The 12,306-nt window shown below is 42.5% G+C and overlaps 1 protein-coding gene across 9 annotated transcripts in view; it reads right to left on the bottom strand.

Moving 5' to 3' along the window:
- LOC140690347 (trafficking protein particle complex subunit 9-like) overlaps positions 1-12,306 on the bottom strand; it is a 274,618-nt gene that overhangs the window by 177,609 nt on the left and 84,703 nt on the right. Inside the window, exon 3 of one of the 9 annotated variants that reach the window (XM_072952059.1) lies at positions 8,999-9,069. The exons of the other annotated variants lie outside the window; for them this stretch is intronic. Within the exon in view, the coding sequence (XP_072808160.1) occupies positions 8,999-9,046 (48 nt within the window). The 5' untranslated portion in view covers positions 9,047-9,069. The remainder of the gene's footprint in view (positions 1-8,998; positions 9,070-12,306) is intronic. 9 annotated transcript variants of the gene reach the window in all.

Consider the following 12,306-nt stretch of genomic DNA (forward strand, 5'->3'; position numbering starts at 1 on the left):
GTGACACGGCTACTCAGCCACAAACCTGGGACTGAAAATCACTTGAAAATTGAACACTGCTACATCTCGCAGCCACCCTACTCTGACTCATCACATCACCTCCTGCCGAGCCTTCTAAATGTTTCTAAGCATTCTATAAGACAAAAGGGATGTACGAGAGCACCACACTCCCCTACTAAAAATCTGTCAATGACGGTCCACTGCTCTTAGGAGAAAGCCCCACTGGGCCTGAGCACAGCTCAACGGCCTGGCATCCTCGTTCCTGCGCTGCAGCGCCGCCTCACCCTCCACGCAGCTCTACACGTGCAGTGTCCAGGACAGGGATGCTGACTTCGTATAACCCGGGGCTCGTCTCACTCAAACAATGATCACCCTCTTCAGTGGTCACCTACTTCAATGCTGACTCTCAGAAAAATATTTTCTCTGGATGAATCAAAATCTTTTTCCTTACAACTTCCCATCATTGATAACGAGCTCCCCCCAAAAGAAAGAAGACTTAATCCTCAGTCTCCTTATCTGTAAAGTGTGAATAACAAGGAAATATGAGAGGTTTTAATAGAAATATTATTCATGTGAGGCTGAGGGACAATTCCCAACATACAGTAAGCACTCAATATATGCTTACTTAATATTAATAAGAATAGATTCCATTCCAGCAACCTTAAAACAATGCTTAATGGCTTTGTCGAAAAGACTACCGACAAACTGTTGGACGAACCGTTTTGAGCAGATCAGCACAAGCGTACTGGGAGAGGTAAGCGGGGACTCCAGTTACAGCTGCAGCCACCCAGCACTACGGGGCAGGAGCAGTTGCTCAAACTCTTACTTGTTGCTTGAGCATTTAGTTGTAGTTACTGAATAAAGACAGGTATTATTTAGTCAAAACTCCTGAAACATAAATCTTCAAAGATTGATGCAAATTATGTTTCAAGTACAACACTCTCACTGGAAATTATTTAAAAAATGATAGTTTAAGCTCCTCCGCACATCAAAAGGGCATTTTCTTAATATAACTGACTATATATACTGAAAGGATTGTTTAAAAGGAATTAAGATGAAGCCTTACTGAATAAGCTCTCAGTATCATCTACAAAAACCCCACCGAAAGGTCTCATTTCTCACTTCCACATAGGTGTTCAGGTGGCTTAACCTGGGTCTTGGTTTCTTATGACACGGGGGTGGGAAGAATTGTGGATAGATTAATGTAGCAAATATAAACCTAGGGTATTTGCTGTGTAGGAATCCTAGAAATAAATAAATTGATATATATTCCCACTCTTAGGAATCTCAGCCTTTCCATTTACAACAGCATTAAAAATAAAATGAGAGATACATTTAACAAAATTTTACAAGATTTGTACACTGAATATTTTGAAGTATCACCAAAAAATATTTAAAAGATATACATATATGGAAGGCATCCCACGTTCATGGAATGATAGACAATATTGTTAAAAATGTTAAGACTCCCCTAAGTGATCTACAAATTTAATGAAATCCCTATCAAAATTCCAGCTGACTTCGTTGCAAAAATTGAAAAACTGATCCAAAATTTCATATTGAAATGCAAGGGACCCAGGTCAGACTAAACAATCTTGGAAAAGAAGACAAAGTTGGAGGACTCACTGCAAATCTATAGCACTCAAGTCATTATGGTTCTGTCATAAGTTTGGATTCAGAAATCTATGAGACATAACAAAAAATCCAGTGGGGAAACTTACATTTACAGTCAGTTTTCCAGAAATGTGCCAACAACACTCCATTGAAAGTATAGTCTATTCAACAAATGGCGCAGAGACACCTGGGTATCTGAAGGCAAAAGAATGAATCTGGAATTTGGACCCCCGTATTTTATATAACAAATTAATATTAATTCAAAAAGGATCACAGACAGAAACGTAAAAACTAAATGTATAAACTTTCTAAAAGAAGACAGTATAAATCTTTGTGGTCGTAGGATAGGCTATGGCTTCCTAGATACAATACCAATAGCACAAGTGATAAAACAAAACAGATAAAATGGACTTCATCAAATTAAAATCATTTGTTACAAAGGACATCATTAAGAAAGTGAAATGAAAGGGGAAGGGGGTAGCTCAAGTGATAGACTGCATGCTTAGGAAGAAAAATAAAATGAATAAATCTTATTAACTCCCCCTAAAAAATTGTTTTAATGTTTAAAAAAAGTAAAGTGAAATGACAATCTGCAGAATAGGAGAAAAATCTTGCAAAGCATATATCTAATAAGAGACTAGTATCCAGGATATAAAACAAATGCTTACAAATGAACAATACAAAGAAAATCGACCCAATTTTTAAATTTGCCAAGGATTTAAATAGATACACAATTGGCCAATAAGCATCTGAAAAGATGCTCAGCATCACTAGCGAAATCAAAATCAAAATGAGATCTCATTTTAAACTCACTAGGATGGTTATAATCAAAACATGGACAATAACAAGTGTCAGTCAGGAGGCAGAGAAATGGGAACCCTCAATATGCAGCCGTTGGAAAGGGGCAATGGTGCAGCTTCTTTGGAAAAGCCCGATGTTTCCTCAAAAGGTTAGAGTTATGTGGCTGAGCAAGTCTACTCCTACATGTAGAGTCATCCTTCAGTGTCCTCGGGGGGTTGGTTTCAGGAACACCCCACCCTGGATACCATAATCCAAGGATGTTCGAGTCTCTTTACAATCAGCCATCTGGATCCATGAAGTGGAAACTACAGATATGGTGGGCCAACTGTACAGCCAACAGAATGGAAACGTATTCTCACAAAAACTTGCACATCAATATTCATAGCAGTATCATTTAGAGTAGCCAAGAGTTACTAACAATATCCATCCATCAATGAATGGATAAACAAAATTATCAAGAATAGTCCCACAAACTTTTGGTAATTTCATCTTTGACATAGGAGGTGAGAACATACAATGGAGTAAAGGCAGCCTCTTCAGCAAATGGTGCAGGGAAAACTGCACAGCTGCATATAAATCAATGAAGTTAGACTACTCCCTCACAATATACAAAAAAATGAATTCAAAATGGCTTAAAGAATTAAACATGTAGACAAGACACTATAAACCTCTTAGAAGAAGACATAGGCAAAACATCTGACATATAATTCAACAATGTTTTCCTAGAGCAGTCTACTCAAGCAATAGAAATACAAGCAAAAATATACAAGTGGGTTCTAATTAAACTTACAAGCTTTTGCACAGAAAAGGAAACAAAAAGTAAAACAAAAAGACAACCTATGGAATGGGAGAAAATAGTTGCAATAAATGACAGTGACAAGGGATTAATTCCCAGAATATGTAAACAGCATTTACACTTGATAAAAAAGAAAAACAAACAATTCAATCCAAAAATGGGCAGAATACCTAAAGAAACATTTCTCCAATGAAGACATGCAAATGGCCAATAGGCACATGAAAAAATGCTCAATATCATTATCAGAGAAATGCAAATCAAAACTGCAATCAAGTATCACCTCTCACCTGTCAGAATAGCCATGATTCAGAAGTTCACAGACAGTAAATTCTGGAGAGGCTGCGGAGAATTGGGAACCCTCCTACACTGTGGTGGGAATGCAGTTTGGTGGAGCCATTGTGGAAAAATGTATAGAGGTTTCTCAGTAGACAACCTTGACCTCCCATATGACCCAGCAATCCCACTCCTGGACATATATCCATAAGGAACCGTAATTCAAAAAGACACTTTCACCCCAATGTTCACAGCAGCACTGTTTACAATAGCAAGACATGGAAACAACCTAAATGTCCACTGACTGACGACTGGATAAAGAGGTTGTAGTATATTTGTCCAATAGACTACTATTCAGCCATAAAATAATAATAAATTAATGCCATTTGCAGCAACATGAATGGACCTGGAGAGTGTCATTCTAAGTGAAATAAGCCACAAAGAGAAAGAAAAATACCATATGAGATCGCTTACATGTGGAATCTAAAAAAACAAAAACAAAAACAAAAACAAAAAACAAAGAAACAAAAAGATAAACTAATCTACAGAACAGAAACAGACACAGAGACATAGAAACCAAACTATGGTTACCAGAGGGGAGAGGGTGTGGAAGGAATAAATTGGGAGTTAAAGATTTGCAGATACTGAGTATGTAAAGAATAAACAGCAAGTTTATACTGTATAGAACAGGAGAATATATTTAATATCTTATACTAACTTATGTTTGAAAAGAATATGAAAATGAATACAGGTATGTTCCTATTTAACTGAAGTGATGTGATGTACACAAGAAATTGACACAACATTATAAACTGGCTAGATTTCAATGAAAATATTTTTAAATAGACCAAAAACGAAAAAAAAGGAAAAGGATATTATCAAGCAAAAAGAATAAAGTACTGATGCAGGCTACAACATGGATGAACCTTGAAACTTTATGCTAAAATCAGCCCGTCACAAAAGGGCAAATAGTCCCCTTTAAGGTGAAATGTATCTAAGAGTTTATTGTACTACTCCTGTAAATTTTCCGGAGATTTGAAGTCTATCAATATCAAAATAAAATGTATTATTCATTAAAAACATAAAACGCTTCGTCACAGGAGGGCTTTAATTATTATTTGCAGAAATGTATGTAAAGCACTTGGAACAACAATTTTCGCGTCCACACACAGTCACTGCTGTCACTGCCACTCGGAGTTTGGTGCCAGCGCTGATGAGAGCTGCCTCCACTCGCTCCCCTGCAGACAGTAGTGAGGGCCTGAGCTCTGACAGGCAGGGTTTGCGTGAACCTGGGTCAGACAAAGCCACGTCCCAGATTCTGCGTTACCCAACTTTCTTATACAAACTGCAGCATGTAATGTAAATACGCTAGAGGGATGTATCTTACAACACCGGGAATACACACAATGTTTTACAGCAACTATAAATGGGGCATCTATTGTACACCTGAAACATATATTATATTTTAAATCAGCTATGTCTTTATGAAAAATTAAAAAATAATTTAAAAATGTTATCACTTTAATATTGAAATCGGTTTTTAAGTAACTACTAAACAGCTTAGAATGTATAAAAGAATTTAAGTGTGCTGTTTGTTTACATATTTATTTACTTTCAGCCTCCTGCTAAAAGAGAAATTGAACAATTTTTAAAACACAGCTTAACAACCATAACAACAAAAAGGCAAAACTGAGAGTGAAGGGAAAATGGAGATTCAATACTTAAATGAAAACAGGGGAAGATAAAGTCATAAAAATGGATTCCATGAAGTCAGGGCAAGTGTTAAAGGCCGACTAGAAATTCAGCTGTAAGATTCTTGGCAGCTAAAGCAAAAAGAAAAAGATGATGGGGCAGGTGGTAGAGCGTGTGCTTAGCGTGCACGGGGTTCTGGGTTCAAGCCCCAGGGCCTCCACTAACAGATAAATACACCTAATTACCTACCCCCCAAAAGAGCCCCAAAGAAAAGAAAAAGAGAAATTTCTTTCCAAAAAACACCTGATTTTAAATTTGAATTAAATACTTACAAAAAAAGAAAAATAGAAAAGATGAGTGACACTGTGAACGAAAAGCCCAGCTGGGATAATAATCTAAGTCACAAATCTAAGTGTGTTAAGTGTCGGTTTACTGATCTAAGTTTTGCTGGGCTAACTCGTAAATCTGAAGTTCAGTGTCAGTTTACGGGGCTAACAAGCTAACTCGTAAATCCAAGGTCAACAATTGTCAGTAATGTGATCTGTTCCAAATTGATAAGCTTCAGTGTACTGATTCCTTGCTTTTGTTGTTTGAGTTATTGGCTAATACCTCCATACTTGTAATTAACCACATAAAACCTCATGTGCAAGTCTTGGAGGTGCTCAGAGCTTCGGAACAGAAGCCCCTCTGAGCCCGCCGGCGTAATAGATCTCAGTGCTCCAACCCTCTGAGTGGTGCTTGTTTCTTGGCTGGCCTGTTGTTTCCGTAACAACGCAAGCGATAATGCCCATGAGATAAATCTGCGGTGGCTGCTGGCAGGTCCCCATGTCTCACGTGGGAAATTCTGAAACATCCTTCTCACCACTCAGTCATCCTCAGCCCACACCACACCTCCCGCTGTTAAATGCAGGAGCACATAGAGGGCCCGGCCTTTGCTGTCTCTGTGTCATCTGAGTGAGACAGGATGGAAGGGGGCAGAGCACAGCCATTCAAGGAAGGCCACAGCAATTAACATCAAAATGGTGAAGGATTCAAACCCCAATAGGCCTTGAGGCTCAGGATGAAGAGATTTAACTTCTAGCAGATCTTGAGCTTCATTATACACCCATTGTAATAGTAACATGGTGAATAACACTGCCCCAGGCAACATGGCAGTCCCAAAGCTAGCCATAAAATGTCAAAAGGTGGGAAATGGCCATCTCCCTGGGAATCCCAGCCCCTTGCCCTAAGGCTGGTCCTTCTACATATTAGCATATGAAACCACCAAGCCCAAGAAACAAGCAACACAGTGCCACCTCGCGGTGACCACTCTCTCTCCCTCTTCGGAGAAGGCCCAAACTATGTAGGTGGAGTGTGTACCTACTTTTAATCTGAGCATCAAACCCCCACACCTCGTGACATTTCTCTTGCCTATCAATGTATCTCTCTGAATAAATCTACCTTTACTCAACACTGGCTAGCTCTTGAATTCTTTACTGCAGGAAGCCAAGGAACAAAATCTGGTGGGGCACATCCCAGGGGCTCAACCAAAGCCTGGGACACAGCCCTTCTCATGCCCCTCATATTTTCTCTTGTATCAACAGGACTGGGTTGTGAAGGGAGCTCTGAGGCCCCAGCTAAGGGACAGAAGCAGCCCCCAGGGCTCCAATTAGCGGGCAGCCTCTCCCCCATCAGGGGCCCTGGGGTCTGCCCGGTTCTCTGTGTTTTTTTGTTCTGCTGACTCCCCAGCCAGAGAGCGTTCTCCTTAGGCCTGGCTCCACAAAACCCTTCTCTCCACAATACAAGCACATCATGTCACAATCCTCTTGTTCAACCATAAAATGTTCAGCCCACTTTTTCCTTCCCCAGTTAAGTACCTAAAAGTCCTCCCTCCCATCCCACCAATTCTTTCTTAGTGAGAACTCAGCACTCCCCGCACACTATCTTGAACCCTGGTGCCTTGCTGGCTGGGACCGAGATGTTTCAGTCTCAAACAGCCTGAGTCCTTTCTCTTTCCCCTTTCTAACTTAAAAAGGCCTTCCTGAGTCTCCCACCCCTCTGATTCTGAACGTCAGAAAATGCTGAGGTTACAGTCACTATGTGAATACCTCCAAGGTTTTGGCTAGGTTTCCTTTGCAAGATCTTCATTTAGGAGCTGCATCAAGAAGTTTAAAGAGGCTATTCTTACATCTGAGCGGAGGAGCCTGCAAGAAATTTAAATGGCTTTGAAGAGAGAGTTAACCAGGGACAGAGAGGTCGCAGGTCTTAGTCAAAAGTGTCATGAGGCAAAATGTTCTTCAAAGGCTCAGGGTGGCTTCTGAACATGGAGTCCTCAGGGAGGAGGTGACAGGCAGTGAGTAGGGTGAGTGACACAGGGTACTCTCCCCCAGCTGGGAAAGAATTGGATATATTCTACTTTTCCAATTTCTTACTACCTTTTTCTGTTATTGTCACATACAATTTCCTACGAATTAAGAATATCGATGTCAGTCATTTGGGCCAATTGGGAGAAGCTACACGATGCCATTCACAGGGCTGGGACATGACAGCCACACCAGTCTAGGTTGAAAGACCAGTGGGAATATTTCCATGGTAATCATGGGCATGCAGCAAACTCCCAGCTTCAATGACCTCCTCTCAAAGTTGGCGCCAATAAAACTACCAAGCAAAGTGCGTGATGATTATGGCCAACATCTGTTTATTAGTTAAGTGCCCGTGAGAGCTGTCGCTTAATGGGGAATGAGTACGATCAACGAGGCCCTGTCTACCTGGCCACACGTGCCCTGCCTTCCTGCCTTGGTGCAGCAGCAGAAATTGTTAAGCTGAGATGAACGCCCCCAGAGCAGCCCGACGGGAAAGCTCCCAGCTCTGCACGGTGAGACGTGTTCCTTTCCTTCTCAGAGCTGATCACAGTTTGCTGCCGTCTGTTTTTATGTTTATCCCTTTTGTAACTGCCTCTCCTCCGGAGATTTTGCTCAAGCAGCACGGGGCCAGTTGTGTCTTGCGGCCTGCCGGATATTTTGGGCAGGGAAACAGCCGAGCCCACATCTGGCTCTGGTGCTGAACGGAGAAGGCACAAGTCCCAGGGGCCCATGCTGAACCGAGGCCCCTGCACCCAAAATTATGGTCTGACTTTGGGCAAATTATAGTCTTTTTTACCCTGAGATTCCTCATCTGTCTATGAAAATAACTGCCCATGGCACACAGAGTTACAAATATTTAAGGAAATCACCGAATTCACAACCTAGCCAAAGGGCTACCAGTGCATCCTCAACAGACAAATAATGCCTTTAAGGCTCTGACACATGCGAAGTGTGGTGGCCGCACAAAGTGTACACTGCTAAGTGCCAGTGTGTTAAGTGCTTCATGTGTGCTATAATACTCTTTAGAACTTAACAACAATCCCAGGAAGAAACGAATATTATCATGCACATTTCACAGATTCACCAACAGGTTAAGAGTGGTTACATTCTAGTCCAAGGCGCTATGGTGAGGAAATGGCGATTTCAACGTGAATATGGCCCCAGGCCTGGGCTCCATCTCTGTCCCATCCACCTGACCACTTGCCTATGAAATCCACCTGTCCAATACCCAAGTTTGAAGCCGGCCAGCTCTTAAATGCAATGTGTGCCACAGTTTGTCTATGTTCCTTAATTACCATAAACAGTTCTTAGAAAACACTTCAGAAAGAAAAGTTGGACTCACGTCCCTTCCCACAAAGAAGAGGAATTCTGCCTTGCCTTCTCCTGTAACTTGGAGAAACCCTTCCCATTCACCACCGAATCCTTTTGTATGCTTCCTCCGTGTTCATGTTTGCACACGGCTTATTAAAGTAGAAGTTACCTGCAGTAATTCCATCTCGGTTCCTTTCCAAGGTTCCAGATTATCCATAATCAGGGTAATATTATAATTTTCTGTGAACGAAAATACTACAATGTGAATGAAAATACTGCAACCATGTCACTAAACAAAGAATGCTGAAACCAAGTCATCAGCGGCTGCCGCCACTCCCCCAGTGAAGACAGGCCTGCAGCCACTCACAACGGTGCCCTCTGAGCAGACTCAGAATAAGAAAGGACAGATTACTGGCCCTAGATAGCTAGGTGCTTGTCTAAAGAATATATTCAGTGAGCCCAAATGTTTGCGTCCTCCCATATATTGAAAAGCACTAAATTCTTGAACTTGAGATACCTGGCTTTCTTTAGATAACAAGCAATCTTTTATTGTTCCAACTACCTGGTCTTTGTTGTAAAGCTCCTATATAATCCTAGCTTCTCCCCTACTCTTGGTAGAAGTCCCTCAGAGTGATCTGAGAGGTAGTCATCCTGGGTCTAGCCCTCCCGACAAATAAAACATAACACTTAACTTTAGGCTGCACGTTTATTTCAATCAAGTCCCAGAATAGACACAACTCATCAATTCTGTAATGGAACACACTGGATCAGGAACCAAAAGCGAGTAGTAGTCCCGAAGAACTACGGCTCCCTCTTTCTTCCTGTCATTATACAATCCCACCAGAACTCATTACTTTGCTGTCTGCTCCTCTGGCAACCAAACTCATAAAAGAGTGAACTCAGAAGAGCACCATGCTGGGGAGAACCCCCCGCAGCAGCACTGCAGGCCGCCTGCCCTCCCGCACGCTCTGCTGATCCCTAGTGTCCTCCGTGGAGACCAGGCCAACAGAGCTGTTCCCTACAGCTGCAAAGTCCCACATATTAAATAAAAGCATTTTATTTTATATGACATGTTACGTATATAACCATCTCTGAAAACAGCTTTGCCAGAAGCCCAAATCTTCAACATTAATCTGCAAAGGCAAACCCGGTCCCCAAGGGAAAAGAAGCCTTAAGACGATGCTAAGGCCTCCAAAGTCCTCTCCACAACCATCAACCAAACTGCCTGCAGGTCTGCAGCTGCAGGAGGCTACATGTCTGCTTTTAAAGCAACCCCTTCCTGCCCTCGGGAATTACAATGTCCCTCTATGCCCTTCTCAGGGTAAGAGCAGCCGTTGCAGAACCTTGCAGGGCAGCACTGACAGGACTGGACAAAGAGGATCAGAGCTAAACTAAGCCTTCTGATGACACGAGCTTGTCACTCTGTCACTTTACAGATGAAGATATATATATAGAGAGGTGGGGTGATATTGCTCAAAGTCACACAGCTAATAAGTGGCGAAGTATATAACTCTGCTCCTTCCTCCTGTGTGACACCCAACTGGGACACTCACAGGGTTCTCTCGTGCCTGCCTGAACAGTCTTTTCCTATCACTCATGACACACCAGAGTGTCTGAACTTAGCCTGCATTTGCAGCATATTTTCCCTCCAGTTTCTCAGGAATAAGGCCGTTCGGGCCTGTATGAATTCCGGCTTCCTGAAATCTCCGTGCTCAGGCTGGCCTTGCCTGTGCATCCAGCCCGCTGCTCAGAGGCTCTTCCTCCACTGCAGGAGGACGTTTCTAATCTTCACAGGGACACCCCCTCATGGGAGCTCTCCTCTCGCCCTCAGCACGGCAGGTGTCCCAGACCTCATCCCGAGCAGCCCCATTAGGACGGTGTCTGCCCAGCTCTGCTAGTCAGATCAGCAGCCTCAGAGCCAGGGATTATGCCCAGGTCACACTGCAAACCTACTGCCCGCCTCACAGTCCCCAGCCAGCAGGTCACCTGGAAGTCACAGCAAGTGCCCCACCCAATCCAGAAGTCTCTTCTTTTGCCAGCACCACTGATGACTGGTTTCCAACCTTTGGTCAGTTTCGCACAAAACAGCACCTTCTACAGTGAAGCGGGTGGTTTTTCTTCTGCGCCTCATCCTTACTGGAAATTTAAGGGAAACCAAAAGGCCTTTTCTCAACCCTTTTCTGATGACACCCTCCCACCCACAATACTCATATGCTCAAGAGTTTTGGATCCACATGATTTTCTTTCCCTTACGCTAAGTGGCTCAAAAAATTGTGGGGTTCTTTCTCCTTTGAGGGTATTAGTACTCAGTTTCTTGGCTTTAATCTGTTTTTGTCTCTCTCTTTAGTGACCCTAGCAGTTGCCACCTCTTACTCCCTTCAGCAGCCTCCCTCCCAACATCTAGTCTAGGAAATCAGCTGTGACGAGGGGCCCGGGGGCAGTCACAGAAGATGCAACTAAGGCACAGAGAGGCTACATAATTTGCCCAAGAAATCACCTTGAGCCACCAACAGAGTATGTCACGTCCCTCTGTTTAACTCTTATGCTAAGCAAGTTAACTTTTTGTAGATTATGTTTATAAACAAATGAGTTATGAAAATACATACAAGGACACACATCAACTCTAAGATATTCATTAACTCCACTATTTTGTTTCTATTTATTTTATTTCTATTAAAAAAATTAAGAGCCCCTGCAGTCAATATAGCAAAATTTTACTGGGTTTTAAATCCAGAATATAGAGGGGTTGTGTCATTACTCATTCTTATATGTATGTTCACAAGACAAAATGATTTGAAAGTCTCTCTCCCCTCCCCCTACTCACTACTGGCTCTCACCTGAGATCCCAGACCACACATCTAACAACCTTTCACTTTACCCACAGCTGAACTCATCAGTTTTCCGCAGAACTCCCTCTGCAGCTTTCCCTCCTCAGAGCACAGAAGGACCATCATTTACCTCATTAATCCACCCAGAAACCTGGGCCTTACTCCATCCTACCTTCACAGAAAGCATTGATCCTTTCCTCTTTACCATCTAAACATGCCTTCAATCTGTTCGCTTTTTCCCACTGACCATCCCACCTCTCAAGTTGAAGCCAACAACACTGCCCGCCCGGACTCATGAGTCTCCCAAGTGGCCCCACAGCCACTCTCCCCTACTTGAGACAAATGGGATTGTGTCACTCCCACGCTTTTTGGACTCTTTTCATACCCACTCTTCTTAGAATAAACTTCAATTTCTTCACCTGGTGAAGGTCTTTGCCATGAAACTGTCAGCTCAGGAAGGGCAGGACACGCCCTCGTCCCTGGGCCCTGCCCTCTGTCAGAGCATCAGCTTGGGAGGATTGAGTTCTTAGCAAACTACTTCACTTATCCATACAAATCCATGGTAGATTAGAAAGATTTTATATGTTGATCTCGACTATTAATTTGGGGATTTTGCACTGGCAACCTGCAAGTATATATTCTAATGATT

The sequence above is a fragment of the Vicugna pacos genome, chromosome 30 (genome assembly GCF_048564905.1).
Source record: "Vicugna pacos chromosome 30, VicPac4, whole genome shotgun sequence".
Taxonomy (NCBI): domain Eukaryota; kingdom Metazoa; phylum Chordata; class Mammalia; order Artiodactyla; family Camelidae; genus Vicugna; species Vicugna pacos.